The 17,839-nt window shown below is 46.0% G+C and overlaps 4 protein-coding genes across 5 annotated transcripts; 3 read left to right on the top strand and 1 right to left on the bottom strand.

Annotated features, from left to right (window-relative positions):
* Window positions 1–140: 140 nt before the first annotated feature.
* LOC103991852 (E3 ubiquitin-protein ligase ATL6) lies at window positions 141–1,633 on the bottom strand. Its single transcript, XM_018828700.2, has one exon. It carries the CDS (start codon window positions 1,436–1,438, stop codon window positions 218–220), a length of 1,221 nt encoding a protein of 406 aa, XP_018684245.2. The 5' UTR covers window positions 1,439–1,633; the 3' UTR covers window positions 141–217.
* A 1,746-nt stretch (window positions 1,634–3,379) lies between these two features.
* Window positions 3,380–5,525, top strand: LOC135678715 (transcription factor bHLH94-like). Its single transcript, XM_065191820.1, has 3 exons — window positions 3,380–4,420; window positions 4,740–5,147; window positions 5,253–5,525. Exons 1-3 carry the CDS (start codon window positions 3,950–3,952, stop codon window positions 5,355–5,357), a joined length of 984 nt encoding a protein of 327 aa, XP_065047892.1. The 5' UTR covers window positions 3,380–3,949; the 3' UTR covers window positions 5,358–5,525.
* A 1,166-nt stretch (window positions 5,526–6,691) lies between these two features.
* On the top strand, window positions 6,692–8,136 carry LOC135678716 (uncharacterized). Of its 2 annotated transcripts, none has more exons than XM_065191821.1 (5): window positions 6,692–6,875; window positions 6,979–7,050; window positions 7,124–7,194; window positions 7,318–7,511; window positions 7,850–8,136. In XM_065191821.1, exons 1-5 carry the CDS (start codon window positions 6,826–6,828, stop codon window positions 7,982–7,984), a joined length of 522 nt encoding a protein of 173 aa, XP_065047893.1. In that variant the 5' UTR covers window positions 6,692–6,825; the 3' UTR covers window positions 7,985–8,136. The 2 variants fall into 2 exon arrangements, with proteins under 2 accessions (XP_065047893.1, XP_065047894.1); XM_065191822.1 differs by having other exon boundaries at window positions 6,699–6,875; window positions 7,853–8,136.
* Window positions 8,137–13,183: 5,047 nt separating this feature from the next.
* Window positions 13,184–16,363, top strand: LOC135680142 (disease resistance protein RGA2-like). Its single transcript, XM_065194129.1, has one exon. It carries the CDS (start codon window positions 13,184–13,186, stop codon window positions 16,361–16,363), a length of 3,180 nt encoding a protein of 1,059 aa, XP_065050201.1.
* Window positions 16,364–17,839: the final 1,476 nt, after the last annotated feature.

Below are 17,839 nucleotides of genomic sequence, written 5' to 3'. Positions count from 1 at the left end.
TGACATTTCTGAGAGATGAGTTATAATAGTGCATTCGTAGAACACAAGGAGGTCCAAACCTGCGCAATAGTATGTTACCAGCATAAGAATAAGATAGGATATATGTACAATTTCTCTTAGTAAACCACGCTAATCTCATGTATGCAATTTTATGTATTTATATAAAGTGTAAACTGGAACCAAGTCAACAAGCAAGAATATGAAGATCTCGACACGGTCAAACTTGCCGAGTCAGGGAGCTGGTCGGGGATTCGTCATCGTCTCGTCCTCCGCCGCCTCCGCCTCCGAGGCATTCCAAGGACGTCCTCACGGCCGCGACCCTTCTCTTGACTGAGCCCTCCGCTTCCCCCTTCTGCACTGAGCACTCGCCCTCCCCTTTCGTCCCCGTCACCCACGCCGGGACCTTCACCGACAGCGTCCGTAAGAAGAACGGTGGCCACCGGTCCGACTTCCGAGGGCGGAAGCTCCACCATCCGCGGCTACTTCCCTCCCCGCCGCCGCCGCCGCTGCCGCCGCCACCGTGCCCGCTCCTTGAGCTTCCCTCCCCCGCGATTGGGGACGCGACGCAGCTTGCTGAACGGTGGAGCTTCCGGGCGGCGAATATCTCCTTCCTTATGTGCTCCGGCAACCGGAGGGTGTACCGGTCCACGTCCTCCACCGACCGGACCACGGAATGCCCGGTCGAATGAGATCGTGGGAACTTCGGCGACCGACGCCCGGATCGCGACCGAGCCTCCCGCTTCCGGCTTCCAATTCGCGCTAGTTCCTTGGCCGCCTCCCGCTCCTCCTCCTCCGCCCCTGCAGGGTCCACGGGGATTGCAACATGATTCTGTGGCAGGGCAGCGGACTCGGGATGAATGCCCGCCGTTGGGACGGCAACAAACGGCGGGTCGAGACCGCCGTCGGTGGTTTGCTCGGCGAGGTTGGCGCGACAGACCGGGCAGGTGACGTGGGAAGCGAGCCAGGCGTCGATGCAGTCCGTATGGAAGACGTGGCTGCAGCGGGGGAGGAGGCGGAGCTCCTCGTCGTCCTCGAACTCGCTGAGGCATACCGCACACTCCAGCGCGCCCTTCCCTGCCTTCAGCCCCTTCACCTCCGCGTACATCAGCGTGGGGAACGTCTGCAGCACCTCGGGTTTCAGCCCCTGCTGCCGCCGAGACCGAGCAAAGCCGCCGCCTGCCCAGCGGGGGGAGGACACGCCGAGGTCCCCTCCGTCGCCGGTGCAGGATCGGATGTAAATGGCCAAGAACCCAAGGCAGAGGAAAACACTGATCATGCCGATGATAACGATGGACATCGCGGGGTTAAACTTGGCGTCATAATTGTAGAAGCTATTGCTGCTGTTGTTTCCGCGGCCGGAGGGCGGCGACGGCTGGGCGTGGACGCACAAGGGTGCGAGGAGCAGCGGGAGCACGGAAAGGACGACCGCGATGGCCATCGAGGACGCAGTACGAGGAGCGAGATACGGTTGTGTCGGTGAAGCAGGAGGCGATTATAAGGAGACGATGAAGGCTAGGCGGGAGGGAAGGAGGAAGGAAGCCTCAGCGGTCAGTGTAGACTTCCTCTCCGCTACGACTCCTCGGGTTTCAGTTGTGTCCAGCGACACTCTCCCACTGATATCGAACGCCACACTTACTCGCGTGATCATTTGATGCTGATGTGGGGCTCAGCACCTCTGCGCATCGGAGAAGCCCCACGTGCGACAACATGTTTGAATTGAGTGGAATTAGATTCTCCGGCCTAAACCTTCCACAGGAACCCGTTGGTGGTTTGGGCATGGACGGATGTGATGAGGGGGAGTCGAGAATTAAAAATCGTGCGCATGGTTGATCAGCGAGGGATGCTCCGGGTGATGAATTTGGTTGGCGTATCTCATTGATACGACGAGGAACGACGGCGAAGATGGGCGGTTCCGAAACGCGCCGCCATCGACGGGACCAAACGCATACGAATCGGATAAGATGGATGTATCAGTTTTACTTGGTTGCACAAATACGAAAATTCAAAAAGAAAAGTCGATCTCCTGTCATTTTTATATTGGCTATATTTGTAAATTTAAGTCTTATTTTTAAAATTAATTATTTAAATAATAGAATATAGTATATATGTGTGTTTGGGATCCGGCAAGTCGATCAAAGCAATAAGAGCTGAAAGCTGGGCAAGTCGAGGCGGCAGCGCAAGCAATCTAAAAGCTGTTGAGTTGCTGTCCCACCTCTTCATGTCGTGAGGTGACATGATCGATCGAGGTTGGTGGAACATTATGATCGATAAGACCCCATTAGATCAGACGTTTGGGCGTGAGATGGGAAAATGGGAAGGCAGCTGACCAGACACATCTTTGCTCGAACCTAAATCTAAATTGACGAGCTAGCTATCTCATAACATAGATGCTGGAAACGTGTGATTTCTCTCCGCATAATTTCGCGTAGTTTAGATCGACACTTGGAACGGAGAGAGTGGCAACCAAAATTTTGAGCACGAGAAGAAGCAAAGCGGAGAGGAAGGTAGAAGATTGAGATCACAGTGTAGCCACTGAACCTGCTGCCATGAATACAAGGATCTACCCACATAACTAAGCCTCATTGTCGTATACATTATGTCCTTGTATATAGTTAATTGCTGTCACAGCCAAGATCTTAAACTTTTCTGCCATTGTTAATGCGAGCAGTGGAGCTGAACGACCGAACTTTGAATGATTGCCGGCTTCACCCAAGAAAAGCCCACGTAATACGCCATCTGGTGCAGCTGCGTGACGGGAATCTTGTCGGAAGGAATTGCTTAAAGAAATGATCGCACTCGTGATTGGCGTAAAGGTTGTGATCAGAATAAGCATCTATGTTGCACTTCTCCGCCATGGTGAATTCTTTGCAGGAGAGAGAGGCGAGGACAGAGAAGGCAGCCCGCTTGCGAGCCCTCCCATTTCTTTAGTCCGTTCCTGGATCTTGCATATCGCTTAAAGAAAGAAGGTTATCGCTATAAACATACAAACGAGGATCGATACAGGCCATCAACTCCAACTTGCAACTCTGAACAGGTATACTCCCTCTAAGGCAAGCTGCTGGTTTGTTCCTGTCACTGGCAACTCAAGTTTAGAGGCCGCTCCATAGAAGATGATACGCTGGAAACAAAAGAAACGAAATATGAAAGCTAAACAAATATGCAAATTGCAGCTACTCATTCTGAGAACTGAAAGCTCAGAGTAACCAAGAACAGGCTCGATAAGCTTAGATTTTATCTACGTTGCTGAAAACAACAAGCTGACACCAAAAAGCTGGAATCAGTAACTTTATGATGTTAAAATACATACTGAGGAAACTTTCATATTTTATTGTTCCTTCGAGACCTTACCTTCGTGTTGTGGTTCCTTTTCAAAGATGTAGTAGTCTGACTGATTGAGCATGGAAGAAAGACCAACGGGTCATGTCATGCAGCTTTGCAGATATCTATGACCCGAGAAAGGAAGGAATCGTCCAGGGGAAAAGGACCTTGCATAAGAATTTGAGAGAAGGGGCTCCTGCGCTGTCATCTCCAAGTTGAGACGGTGGCCACATGACTCTTCTCCTGATCACACTCCGCACCAACAGATGCAGCCTGGACTGGCCTCACTGCCCGAAAGAGCCTCTGAAGCCTGTTGTCCTCTCTTCTTCCCTCACTACGAACCAAACTATTATTTCTTCCCAAATTAAAATAGAAGCGACTGATCTCATCCACTTTTGGAGTTGCAGCTTTTTGAATTTTAATTTTAGCTAAACCCAGCTAACGACGGTGTCCTCGTTACTCGATGCTGTGCATTCCTTTCTTGACCTCAACTGGCAACCTTGGGCTGTGTTCTTGTTTCCACCGAGGCCTTTAAAGCGCCCCTCCCCCGACCTTAGTTTGGCCTCGCCGTGCTTCTGTCTAAGGTTTCGTTCAATTCTGTACCAATAGATAGTGCCGTGGCAGCAGAAAGATGGCACTAGAAGCCGTGGTGTTCCCGCAAGACCTCTTTGGTTGCGACGTGAGGGAGTTGCACAAGAAGGGAGGGGAGGTTTGGCGCTATGACTTTGGTGGTGTAGCAGAGGCCGGGAAGGTATGTGGTAGTGCTGGCGATCAAGGTGGGAGGGGACTGAAGCAAGAAAGGAAGGTGGAGGATGTAACGCGTGGGCCGTGGGACACCTCGAGCTCCTCCATCGTGCAAGCTTCTGCTGATGGCCATGTGAATTCCTCATCACCGGAGACGGGCACCGAAGACGCCTTCAACGTTAGCCCAGGATTGGCAGCACGCCGGAGAAAGAAGCGGCGGTTGAAGAGCTTCAAGAACCAGGAGGAGGTGGAGAATCAGAGGATGGCCCACATCGCCGTCGAGCGCAACCGGAGGAAGCAGATAAACGAGTACCTTGCTGTGCTGCGGTCACTCATGCCAGCCTCTTATGTTCAGAGGGTCCGTTTCCCTTAACCCTTCTACTTCTTCTGGCTTCTGTACCTTAAAGCATCACGAACTACTTCCATCGTAGGTTGCACTTAATCCTCTGCTGCTAGTTTTCAGTTCGATCCAATAGTTCTTATGGCAAGGACAACCGGTGGTAAATTGTGTTCTTTGGTTTGTCTGATGGCAAAGAATCTGTCTTGCAACAGTGAACAAAAAGACGAGCAGTCTCGTTCCACATGCTTTCAGATTCAATGCCAATTCCATTTCCGATGATTATTTTTTAGAACTACGCTCATCAACTCTGAAATCATGTTGATTTCGACACGAACAGGGTGATCAAGCGTCAATAGTTGGAGGCGCAATAGATTTCGTCAAGCAACTCGAGAAGTTCGTCCACTCTCTCGAAGCTCACAAGAGGGTCAAGCAGCGATCCAGTTCCTCCCCCTCCCCCTTCGCTGATTTCTTCTCCTTCCCACAATACTCATCGAACTCCCCTTGTTGCGCAAAGTCTGCCGCCGATGACAGCGCCGGTGAACCTGCAGTGGAGAACCACTCGCCTGTAGTAGCAGAGGTAGAGGTGACCATGGTGGAGACCCATGCCAACCTCAAGGTCCTCTCGACGCGGCGGCCCAAGCAGCTACAGAACATGGTGGTGGGGTTGCAAAGCCTCCACCTGACAACTCTCCACCTCAACGTCACCACCATTGCTGACATGGTCCTCTACTCTTTCAGCCTCAAGGTACAGCGAGGCCTAGGTCCCTTTCACTCCCTGCTATTTCCTTCGGAATCATGAGTTGCCAGCTGATGATGAACTCTGTGCTATTTTTGTTGTTGATTGGTATAGATAGAAGATGAATGCCTATTGACATCGGCGGATGAGATTGCAACAGCAGTCCACCAAATGGTTGCGAAGATTCAGCAGGATGCTGCCTTTGATTTTACTGTGTGATGATGGCCTCTCATAATCTCGTCTAATATCCTGTTTTCTGGTTGCTGAAATGCCCTTAGTCCAAACTCAGCTTTGTTTCCTCAAAAACTTGGTGAGGACCATTATAAGGCTTGTAAGCAGTGAGCTTTCTATGAGCTAAATCCAAGAAGAAGACTCCTATTGATCAAATGCTCCTGTACCTGTTCTAAGAGCTTTCTTCAAGGTAAGAGTGCACACCCAAGGAGGACGAAATTTACGTCACCTTGTAAGAAACTAGTTGTATTTTATTGGAAGCTATCATGGCGTGTTGATGGCAGAGGACAGTGTTGGGTTCCTGTGAGCCCAAAAAAGGAACCTGAAAGGAGGAATGCAGAACGATAGGGGTCTCTTAGAGTTGTGCGACTGCTTATTCCCACTTCTTCTGTCCTACAAGGTGTCATCCTTCATGGCGTTCATTGATTCATTTTTATCTGTACCATATTGCATGCGCGAGAAAATAAAAGAAAACGTAGGATTTGAGGATGTTGATCCGTCACCCTTTAAAACAAATGTATACATATTAGAATATCTACGCACAAAAAAAGTATATGCTGTTTCAGTAAGTAAATCAATGCGGAAAAATATATTATTAAAGTAGGATGTATCACGACGCTTAATGGCCTAAAATTATGTATTTGGTATTAATTGATGTAGTTAAATTACTAATATCGTGATCAAATCTAAGAAATCAAAAGAAAGAGAGAAACAAAGAGTCCACGTGTTGGTGGGTCACTGGTAAGCAAGCCTATTTGGTGTTTGGTGCTCCCCATCAATCTTCATTATTCTTGCATTATTGGGTGTTTGACGATGTTGTCTAGCGTTCACACTGGACGTAGTTCGTGCGTTGATCCAAAGACACAATACTACTCCCACCACTGTCATCACTTCTAACTGCACGATCTGATTTCGGGACCCACTGTTTCGACGAGCTAGTTGTGTCATTTGACCTGTATCCCGTCCGAGTGTGTACAGCTTCATCACTGGGTAGCTGGTTTGCTCACGCAACGCACGTTCAGAGTGGCTGGGTGTGTTTCCAGTACGCTGTATCTGTATGGGCAGGTTGTACATCGAACACGACGGTCCATTGGTTCAAATCAAATTCACCTCTATGGGTCCCATGTTATGATCCAATGATATTCTAGTACAAGTGATCTCTTGTCAGAAGGAAACAGCTGAGCCATTTTCTCGTCCTACGCTATGGACAATAAGTCACTTGACCTCATGCGTTTCCCGATAAGAAATGTCACACGTACTCGATTGCCGGAACCCAAAAGTAACGTCACCGACAGATATGGGCCCTACAGACTCGAAAACTTGTCTATGTTGATTGATTGAAGGCTCATTCGATGAGGTCAATCCGAGAGGAGGAGCAAACAACAAGGCTTAACCTACAAAGCCCCATGATCCAAAACCTCCCACTGATCTTGATCAGTTCATAGAGAAACCAGCAATGCAGACTTCCAGCACCGAAACCGAAGAATGGATTGAAGTGGAAACTAAGTATATGAGACGATGTTCCGTAGAAACTACTTGGCATCTTTTGTGTTTTCTTCTTCTTTTCTTCTTTCAGTCGATATTTATGGTTGCAATATGATTAACGTAGAGGCACGAACACTGATGTCGATGTCGCTGGATCATCTGATTCTCGAACTCCTTTAACCAGCATCTCAGCGTGGTAAGCGACAAGTTTCGACTTGCACTCCCTTGTTTGCGACAATCTCATGAGGTTCTTGTGATTATTCTTAAAGGACTAGATGGGTGTTGGGCTCAGTTGTAGGCATTGCTGTGCCCCTGTACAGGAGAATTTTAAGGAGAGAAGGTGCTCAAACCATACAATGAATCCAAGTAGTTAGATTCATAAGAGTACATCTTAGCCATGTTTCCTTCCTTCACTGTTTGTACTAGCATCGTTAATTCGGAGATTAGGGATTCTGTGTTCTAGATGCCGTAGAGAAGGCTGCTGAGAGTGCTGCAGAAGCTGCGGAGAAGATCGCTGAGGTGACGGAGAAGATAGCTTCCGATGTTGCCGATGAACTCCCTGACGGTGGACGTCTCAAGGACAAGGCCGTGCAGGTCGAACAGATCTGTGAAGAAGTTGAGAAGGCTGCAGAAGAAGCTGAAGCCTTCATTCATAAGGTACTATGCGATCATAATTCATTCTTTCCCAAATGAACATCACTCTTATTTGTTTGTATCTGTTCAGATTTAATGAGGTCACTGCTATGTATTTTAGTGGACAATATGAATGTGAAAGAGAAAATAGTAACAGGATAATGTTGAAGATTTATGCTAAGTTGTAGATCTGCATGATCATGTTCTTTACCATTGACTTCAATCATATGGGTTTCGGTTTTCTATCACTCAGGAAGATGGTATATCATATTTTACATAGACTACAGAGTTAAAAGAGGAGTTCTTAATATTTTGATGAATGATGCTGATGGCATTTATGCCTTCTATTTCCCTGGCCAAAGCAGGTTGATCATGTAAAGGAAGAGGTGGACACAATGGTTGAGCCCATCATCGAGAAAGGAGAAGAGATAGAGAAAGAAATCCAAGAACAGGAGACCCCGATCAATTCAGGTGTGGATCAGCCAAAAGCCACATGAAGAGCTATCTGTTTGTAAAATCTTCATGAACATTGAATGTTCAGAAGTACTCCTTTGTGCAATCATCATAGTTCCTATGCTTTCTGTACATAATATTAAGTTTCTGTTCACAAACTCCTCATGCTGATAAATAAGCTATCTATTTTTCTCAAGTCTCTGGCAGGAATTTTGCCTCAATTCTAATAATAATGTGGAAGAATTCCCCCAGCCAAATGCCAGATCGCGTATGCTGCACCTGTGCCATATGATTCACCAATGGTTTGGGATTTTTCCAAGCCTGATATAGCCAGGCTGAATTAAGCTGATGATGAGTTGAATTAGTCTAAAATATATTGACAGGTGGTGTATAAAATTGATTGAGAGAATGAATATAAATGCAAATTTAAATACGTATAGTTAAGAATACAATAGAATATGTTTTCTATGCAAGCAAATTCCTAAAAGTGAAAACTCTAAAATTTTACTTTTTTCCTATAGAGTACTCTCTTTTAGATTTATTTTCACAAAATATTTTTATTTTTCAAAAGATGAAATTACGCTCGACTTCCATCCCATTGTGACGAGCTATTACGAGGCCTTATCGTCTCCGCTCTACCGCGAGACCTCATCACTTTTGCCCTCCTTCAATCCTCTTTCACAATAATACCTCTTGATAAGGGTAAAAATGGCAAATAGTCTCAGGACAACGTCAGCTGTTCCAGGTGACGTCACACACCTCGGAATTGATCAGAACGTTGATCGAGGCACATTAATATCCTGCAAAAGCCAAGTCCAACACGCTACGGCATCGCTACTGTCAGGAGTACCAGCCTACTCCCTGCAAGCGGGCAGCTCAGGAAGCAGAATGCTTCCCTATAAATACCCTCTCGTTCATTAGAAAGAGGGGGGGGGGGACACAACTCACACAGAAGCACTCCCTCTTCCACGACCCTCTCTACGTCGCTAACTTGATCGTCGGAGGGGTCGGGTTGAGCCTTCGACCCGACCAGTGTGCAGGTGCGAGACGAGGTTACCTCTTCCCCGACGCTGCGGCAGAGCTCTCCCCCTGACGGGACATTCAGATCACCGCGATCGGCCACCAAAAGGACCCAAGGCACACCATGCAAGATCCCCGCCATTCGGACCCCTGAATGAGCCGTGTCGGCCCCGAGGCCACGGCTAAAAAAGTTATTTACCATAATAGATTGGCGCTAGAAGGAGGGCCCGGAATGACGGTACATTAGCCTTCTCCTAGGTTGCTCCACTACAGTCGACCTGCACCAGCAACAATGACTTCTGGGGCTGGTCTCGGCTCCTCGGCCCCATGCGCCTCGACCCCTCGGTCCCACGCGCGCGGCCAACCCGCCCGCGTCGGCCCCACGCGCGCGACCAGCTCGCGCGCCTCGGCCCCTTGGCCCCACGCGCGCGACCAACCCGCGCGCCTCGGCCCCATGCGCGGTCAGCCCGCGTCAGCTCCTCGGCTGACGGCGCAGCCTGCCACCTCGGCCCCTCAGCCCCACGCGCCTCGACCCCTTGGTCCCATGCGCGCGGCCAGCCCGCGCGCCTCGGCCCCTCGACCCCATGCGCGGCCAGCCCGCGTCAGCTCCTCGGCTGACGGCGCAGCCTGCTGCCTTAGCCCCATGCGCGGTCGCTCGCCTCAGTTGCTCGGCTGACAGCGCAACTTGCTGCCTCGGCCCCATGCATGGCCAGCCCGCGTCAGCTCCTCGGCTGACGGCGCAGCTTGCTGCCTCGGCCCCATGCACGGTCCCTACGCCGAGCACCTCGGCCACACACTGCCGAGATCCACCTCGGTGCAGCCTGTCCGCTTGTGTTGTGCTGCTCGGCCGCATGGTGCCCGAGACTACGTCTGTGCGTCCTGCCCGCCTGCGTCATGCTACTCGGCCGCATGGCCCTCGTGACCACGCCCAGTCCAGGTACATAGAAACCATTGTCAAAAGGTTTGGCATGGAAAATTCCAAGAGAGGTCTCATACCGATGAGACATGGGATATCGCTTTCTACGAGTATGTCCCCAAAGACTCCAGAAGAAAGGGCGAACATGGATATGATACCTTATGCCTCAGCAATAGGGTCTATCATGTATGCCATGCTATGTACTAGGCCTGATATAGCGCATGCTCTGAGTGTCACGAGCAGGTATCAGGCGGATCCAGGCTTGGAGCACTGGAAAGCAGTAAAGTGTATCCTTAAGTACTTGAGAAGGACTAAGGATCTTTTACTAGTATATGGAGGTAATAGCCTTAAGGTTGAAGGCCACACTGACTCAAGTTTTCAGTCTGATGTCGATGATAGCAAGTCGAATTCAGGGTATGTGTACACCTTGAATGGAGGAGCAGTGTGCTGGAAGAGTTCCAAGCAAGATACCACTGCTGACTCGACCACAGAGGCGGAGTACATTGCCGCATTAGATGCAGCAAAGGAGGGAGTTTGGGTGAAGAAGTTCATCACAGATTTGGGAGTCGATACAGATAGCGACAAGTCGACTTCCTTATATTGCGACAACTATGGGGCGATTACTCAAATAAGGGAACCCGGGTCTTATCAGAAGTGTTCTGAGGAGGTTCCACCTTATCAGAGAGATCGTGACCCGAGGAGATGTAGCAGTGGAAAGAGTTCCATCCGAAGATAACATTGCGGATCCACTATCAAAGCCATTGTCTCAGATTGTCTTTGAGCGTCACAGGGGTCTGATGGGGATCAGACACATAGGTGATTGGCTTTAGGTCAAGTGGGAGATTGCTAGTCATAAGTGCCCAGCAAGCCAATCACATGAGTGATGGCACGTGTGACTTGATACAGAATCTTTTTTTGCTTATTATATTTTTGGCGTATATCACTTTATAACTATTGCATAAATGCATATATATTGTGATGTCCTTGGATTTGTGCAATGGGAATCGGATCGTGATGAGATCACGATAATGAGATCGATTCACCTTTAAACACATATCCTAAATAATCCCGGTCATAGGTTACTCGAGAGGGACATCGTGATAACCGGATAGACTGGTGTGCTGTATACCCGTCCATATGATGGATGCAGCTGGTCTCATAGCTGCTCGTGTAGGGACACTAGGGATACAGTACAGGTGCTCATTGGAGAATGAGTTCACTGATTGATCCGCTTACGGAATGTTGGATGGTTGATGATGCCTTATTGTCAGACAACGATTCCGTAGTCCTAGTGGTGTATCTGGTTCTTAGACTTGAGACACCAAGGATGTCCTGTATGAGTGCTCCACTCTTTGATACCAGACTTATAGGTTTGGCTGTTCCCAGATCTAGTACAGCTGGTCATTTGGAGTGGTAGTCGACCTTACGAGGGCTATTGAGTGTCGATAGAGGATCATCCACTCTCGGTATCATGAGAGGAATATCCCATGTGTTCTTGCTCAGACAAATCCCTGGCCAGGGTCATTCGGGTTGAGAGAGAAAGAGTTCTCCGGGAGAATCCGATTAGAGCGAGACTCGAGTAGAAACCGTATGGGTCTGACAACACCATGCTCGATATACGGTCTCTAGGATATTAGATGGATGAGGGACTATAGGTACATGGTAACTGAGGACAGACAGGTCCAATGGATTGGATTCCCTTGTATCGTCTGGGGACTACGGCGTAGTGGCCTAGTACGTCCGTAGTCGATGAGTCGAGTGAATTATTACAGAGATAATAATTCACTGAGTTAGAAGGAGTTCTGATAGGTATGACTCATGGCCAGCTCGATATTGGGCCTAGAGGGTCACACACATATGGTAGGCATTGCGATGAGTAGAGGTTCGGATATGAGATATCCGACGGAGCCCTTGTCTTATTGGATGCAGATCCAATACCCACTAGGGAAGGACCCATTAGGGTTTGACACGGGATCTCTATAAATATGAGGGATTCACAGCCTCATAGGCTAGAGTCTTTGCTTGCCCTTCCTATTCTCCTCTCCCTCTCCCCTCAGAGTAGGCCTGGAGTTTTGAGGAGCGTCGTCGCAACCCTACTGTGTGGATCACCGCTAGAGAGGAGGACGCTTGACCTCCTTCACCCTCTCCTAAGGATCTGCAAGGAAACAGGGATATACGATCTCCCTAGGTAACACAATCTCTATACGCAGTTTTGTGTTTTTGCGGATTTTGCGCACCAATCTTCGCACGACGATGAACATCTTTTTGGGAAAAGGGGATTTTTGTTTTCTTGTTCTTCCGCTGCGCATATGATGTCGCCCCCTATGATTTCCCAACAGGTTGAGGGAGGTAACAAAGGGAGTAGCAAGGTTATCACATATATCGTATAGTGGATGCCCATGGATTTCATAGCGTAACAGGACCTCCCTCCCTTCGTCCTATTGTGATAACTTTTGTGTTTCTATTAAAGAAAGTTGGGGAAAGAATGTCATTGTGGAGGTCATTATTGTAGGGGCTATCATAGCGATGGCAAACAAGGGAGCACCACATGAGATGAGGGTGAAGGCAAATGAGGACAGTCATGGGGGTGATGAGGGTGGAGACGACAGGTGGTAGAGTAATGAGTGAAAGGTCAGAAGTAATATCATCTTTAAAAAAAAATAAGGAATGCTATATTAGACCAAAAAAAGCTTATTATTTAGAGTCCCTTTCTATTATTGATAACTCATATTATTGATAATTTTTTTTATAAAAATAATATTTTTTTACTATTTATTACCATAATATTATAGCTTTTATCTTTTTCTTTTCTCCAAGTGCTCCTTGTCAACGTTGCGCTCAGAGAAAAAAAAAAAAGATGAAAAGAGGTTATTTAAGTTCATTTACAAATATATAATTTAAAAATATTTAAAAAATATTATAAATAATAAAAAGAAGATTACAAAATAGTAATTCAAGGGGTACCCTATAAAAAAAAAGAAGAAAGTTTAAGATTTTTTTTAAAAGAATGTGCCTTTTCTATGTTATATATTTGTCATTTGTCATGAAAGATGTAAAAAAATTACCTTATACAGAAAGAAAAGAAAAGGACGGAGTGGTTTGACGATGGGGTTGACTCGGTCAGTCTCTTGCTTCCTTGTCATAAATTACCCTACTTGCATCTCCTCTTGGTGACGTCGTTGCTTAAAGTCCAAGCCAAAAGTCTCCTCCGTCATTTGGTCGAACATTTATTTGCGTCCGGTAGCCTCAGGAGACAACAAGCTTTTAGCTTTGAGCTTTGCGGTGTCCTCACAGTCTTTGTTCGACGATGGTAGCCGGGATCGCAGTGGCCTCGCTCGTCGCCTCTCCATTCATCGGCGTAGTGGTTAACAAGCTGGGCGGTGAGCTCTTCGAGGAATGGGGGCTGTGCAGAAGCGTCCAGGCCGACGCGAGGAGGCTGCAGAGCGTGCTGGAGACGATCCTGAACGTGCTCGACGACGCCGAGCAGCAACCCATCACCAACAAAGCCTTGCGAGGCTGGTTGACCAAGCTCAAGGACGCCGCCCTCGATGCCGATGATGTGGTGGACGACCTGCTGACCGAAGCGCTCCGGCGGAGGGCGCAAGACCGGAGTCGCATCTGTCGAACGGTACGCGATTTCCTTTCTTCTAAAAATCCGATGTTGCTTCGACACAAGATGGTTCACAGGAGAAAGGATGCAAGGGCGAGGTTGGATGAAATCGCAGATGAGAGGAATAGATTCAACTTGAACGAGGGATCTGTGTCTCACGGGGCTAATGAAAGGGAAACTTGTTCTGCTGTTGTCGAATCTGAGGTATACGGAAGAGACAATGATAAAGAGAAGGTAATAAACTTTCTGCTTGAAGTCGACAATGAGAAGGACTTATCGATTCTTCCCATAGTCGGACTAGGGGGAATTGGAAAGACGACGCTTGCGCAGTTAGTGTACAATGATGAGAGGGTAATGTCACAATTTGATGGTAGATTTTGGGTTTATGTATCTGAAAATTTTAGTATCATTGAAATTATAAGGTCTATTGTCAGATCTCCAAGAAATTACAGTGATTTGCAAGCCTTAAAGCTTCAACTTCAAGCATTACTGAGTTGGAAGAGGTACTTACTTGTGCTAGATGATGTGTGGAATGAGAACGGAATGATTTGGGAAGATCTGAAGGTTTTGCTTAGATGTGGTAAGCAAGGAAGCAAAATAATTACCACAACACGAAGTGAAACAGTTGCCAGAATCATGGGGACAGTCACGCTGCACAAAATGCCAATGTTATCTTTTGAACATTGCTGGCTCTTGTTCGAGCAGAGGGCATTTAGGTTGGTTAGGGAAGAAGAGAAACCTAGATTCGTGGAAATAGGAAAGCAGATCGTTGAAAAGTGTGGGGGATTGCCTCTAGCAGCAAAGACTATTGGAAGTCTGATGGGAAGCAAGAAAAAGGAAGTCGACCAGTGGTTAGCTATCAGTGAAAGTGAATTGTGGAGATTGCCCGAAGATGAAAATGGAGTATTACCTGCTCTAATGTTGAGTTACAATCATTTACCATCTTATTTGAAATCATGCTTCGCTTATTGTTCAATATTTCCAAAAGACTATGAAATTGAGAGAATGATTTTAATTCAATTATGGAATGCTGAAGGATTCATTGAAAAAAATGATTGTTCGATGCTTGCTGAAGCAGTTGGTAACCAATACTTCAATGATTTGGTTTGGAGATCCCTTTTTGAGGTGACAGAGAAGGATGAGTACGACAACATAGTTAAGTGTAAGATGCATGATTTAGTGCATGATCTTGCGTGTAGTGTTACAAAAGTTGAGTCTTCAGTCATTGAAGTGGGTAAGAAAAGTATTGTCCCCAACAGTAGTCACTACTCATTGTTAGTCTATGATTATCGGAAGAAGCTACCAATGGCTTCTGAGCTTACATATCAAATGAAAAAATTAAGATCATTCATATTATTAAGAAAACAGTGGTTTGCTTATGTAGATGATAAGAACTGTATGGACTTTGTCTCATATATGATATCAACTCAACCTAATCTACGGGCACTAGGTCTTGGTGGGAGTAAAATTCAAGTATGGCCTGGTAGAATAAGCAAATTAAAACATCTGAGGTACCTTGACCTGTCAAGTACCAGAATTAAAATATTACCTAACCACATTGTTAGGCTTTACAACTTGCAGACATTGAACCTGCAAGATTGCTACCATCTTCAGAAGCTTCCTGCAAGCATGAGGCACATGATTAACCTCCGACATCTTGACATCTCAGGATGCAGCAACTTGATTCACATGCTGCTTGGTATGGGACAATTGAGCAACCTGCAAACTCTGCCAATGTTCATTGTTGGCATGGAGGATGGGCGTAGGATCAATGAGCTTGACCAACTAAACTTGATAAGAGGCCGGCTCAAGATCAAGAATCTCAATAATGTGAATGATCCAATGGAAGCTCTGAAAGCAAACTTATTCACAAAGACGAGCTTGCAATCTTTGAAGTTGAGTTGGATGGTAAAATTTAATGGGAGAGCGGCATCCTTATCGGCAGATGATGTACTTGAGAAACTTAAGCCTTGTTCTAATCTAAGAGTGTTGACTATGAAAACTTTTCCAGGAATCAGGTTCCCAGGTTGGTTGACGGATCACACAGAACCATCGTCCTCCTTTTTTCCTTATCTGGTGAAAATCAAGTTGGAAGATTTTGAAAAATGTGAATGCCTTCCACCGCTTGGATTATTGCCATCTCTTAAGGAACTAAGCTTGATTAAGCTTACTGGTGTGAAGAGAATTGGCATTGAGTTGTATGGAAATGGCGGCACATTCCCCTCCTTAGTTCAACTTGAGATATCTGATATGCCAGATATGGAGAAATGGTCTACAAGTCCAACAAATGAAACAACTGATGCGAGGATGCTATTTCCTTGTCTTAAAATGTTGACTGCAAGGGGCTGCCCAAAGTTGGAAGTAGAACCATGCTTTCCACCTTCAGTTGAGTCATTAGTTATTGAGGATTGCGAGAATCTATTATCAGCGAGGAGCCTACAGGGATTGTCCAAGCTACGGTCATTGGACTTTGGTGGTTACGTAGCATCGCCATCTGCATTTGATGGACTGCAAAACCTTACTGTTCTAGAGCTGTTAAGAATTGGGAGTTGTGATGGACTGACTTGTATGCCAGAGAGTTTGATGCAGCATCACATCCCATCTTTTCAATCACTTAAACTGATAAATAACAGTAACTTGAAATCTCTTGGTGAAGGAAGGGATCAGCAGCCTCCTTCTCTCTTCACCTCCCTCTGCCATCTGGAAATAGAGGCAAGCCATAGTTTGACTGCTTTGCCAGAGTGGATGCAGTACCTGCCATTGCAGAATCTCAAAATCAGGGGATGTTCCCAGTTAGAGGGCCGTTGTCAGAGAGAGACAGGCGAGGATTGGCATAAGATTGCACATATTCCTTGCATTACCATCGAATCAACATGAATGCTACGCAGATAGTTCAGAGATCAGCCTGTTATCTACAATGACCACCACCACCAAGCTTAGAGTTGTTACTGGAAAGCTGCATCCTGTCCAGCTAGCTTTAGTATGCTTCTGTGAGTGCCTCATGCAAAAACCACCTTTGTTTCCCTTCTCTGATGTATAATCTCCACTTCTGTTAGTTTCCATGATCCTATTTTTCAGTATCACATCAAGAAAAAAATTCATTTCAAAATGCTACATAAATTTTGCTCTCACTCTCAGGTAGAAAATTTCTCTCTTCATTAATTTCAACAAAAAAAAAAAAACTCCTGAATCTTTTGCAAGGAAAAGCAAGTGCATCATTTATTTCTTTATAGAAAGCAACCAATGTAGATAGCAGGTTCCTACAAATTAAGTTTTATCATGTTATCTTAAATTATTTAATGTCATCTGGTTCATAAAGCACGAGTGAATTGCAATATAATGTTTATTTTGGTTATTTTGTTTAGCTAAAGTGGCTCTATATGACAATTTAATACTGCAAGTTATTGGAAAGTAAAACTAGAAGGTCTGTTTGAACTTAGGTAAAGAAAGATCTAACCTGCTTGAAAGAATCATATGACTGTTTGATCCATATCATCAGCAACATCTTCATGAATGCTTGTGTGTTGTAAGTAGCTGTTTTGTCCACTATATATATTTTTTATCATAAGACAGCACAAACACTTCACTGCTGTGATTTGAAATCCCTTGTTTAACATTGGAACCACAACTAGACAAATCATTTCCTCATTGAGGACACTGCAGATGCTTTTGATTGACATAGCATTGAATTAACAATTAACATATCCAGCATTAACAGGATTTTGTTCCCTGTCTGTGGTGATCTAACAACTTAGTGGAGCTTTTGTCATAGTATGTGATTTTGTTTGTTGAAACAATGCTTCAATGCTAATAAGAATATGTTTTGGATCACCATGAAAATATGGAGCAAATAACGAGTGTCACCATTTGACTTTGCTTGCCTGACATGTCTCAGTTTCCCTCATAGCTAACAAAGCACAAAGGAATTTCCCCCAAACTGCACCTACTGGCTGATCTAATTCAGTAAAATGTTAGGATGACTAGAAATTATAGGTTAAAGGCTGTGTTAGGATCTTATTCCATGTTTTATCATTTAAGTACCTTCATCCGACAGCTTCATAGGTACATAGATTGGCATACTTCATTCATCAGCCAGGTTACCATGTCTCAGGAGCCTTTGATTCCATCTTATTTTCTGTAAAGAATGATTTGAAATCATGTGGCTGCTTAATCATTGACATTCTTTTAACATTCATCTGGTTCTTTCTGTTTTTGCTATTAATAGCGTATGTCATCTTTGGAGTTCTTGTTCATGGTTCTTAAGGAATTTACTGTCTTTTCTGCTTAGAATTTTCAGCTTTGGCCTAATTCATGAAACTTCTCCAAAATTAGCTGCCTTCTCTTTAAGGTCTA

This window comes from Musa acuminata, chromosome BXJ1-7, assembly GCF_036884655.1.
Source record: "Musa acuminata AAA Group cultivar baxijiao chromosome BXJ1-7, Cavendish_Baxijiao_AAA, whole genome shotgun sequence".
NCBI classification, from domain to species: Eukaryota; Viridiplantae; Streptophyta; class Magnoliopsida; order Zingiberales; family Musaceae; genus Musa; species Musa acuminata.
The sequence above is the reverse complement of the archived record's forward strand: the minus strand, read 5'-3'. Positions and strand labels throughout refer to the sequence as shown.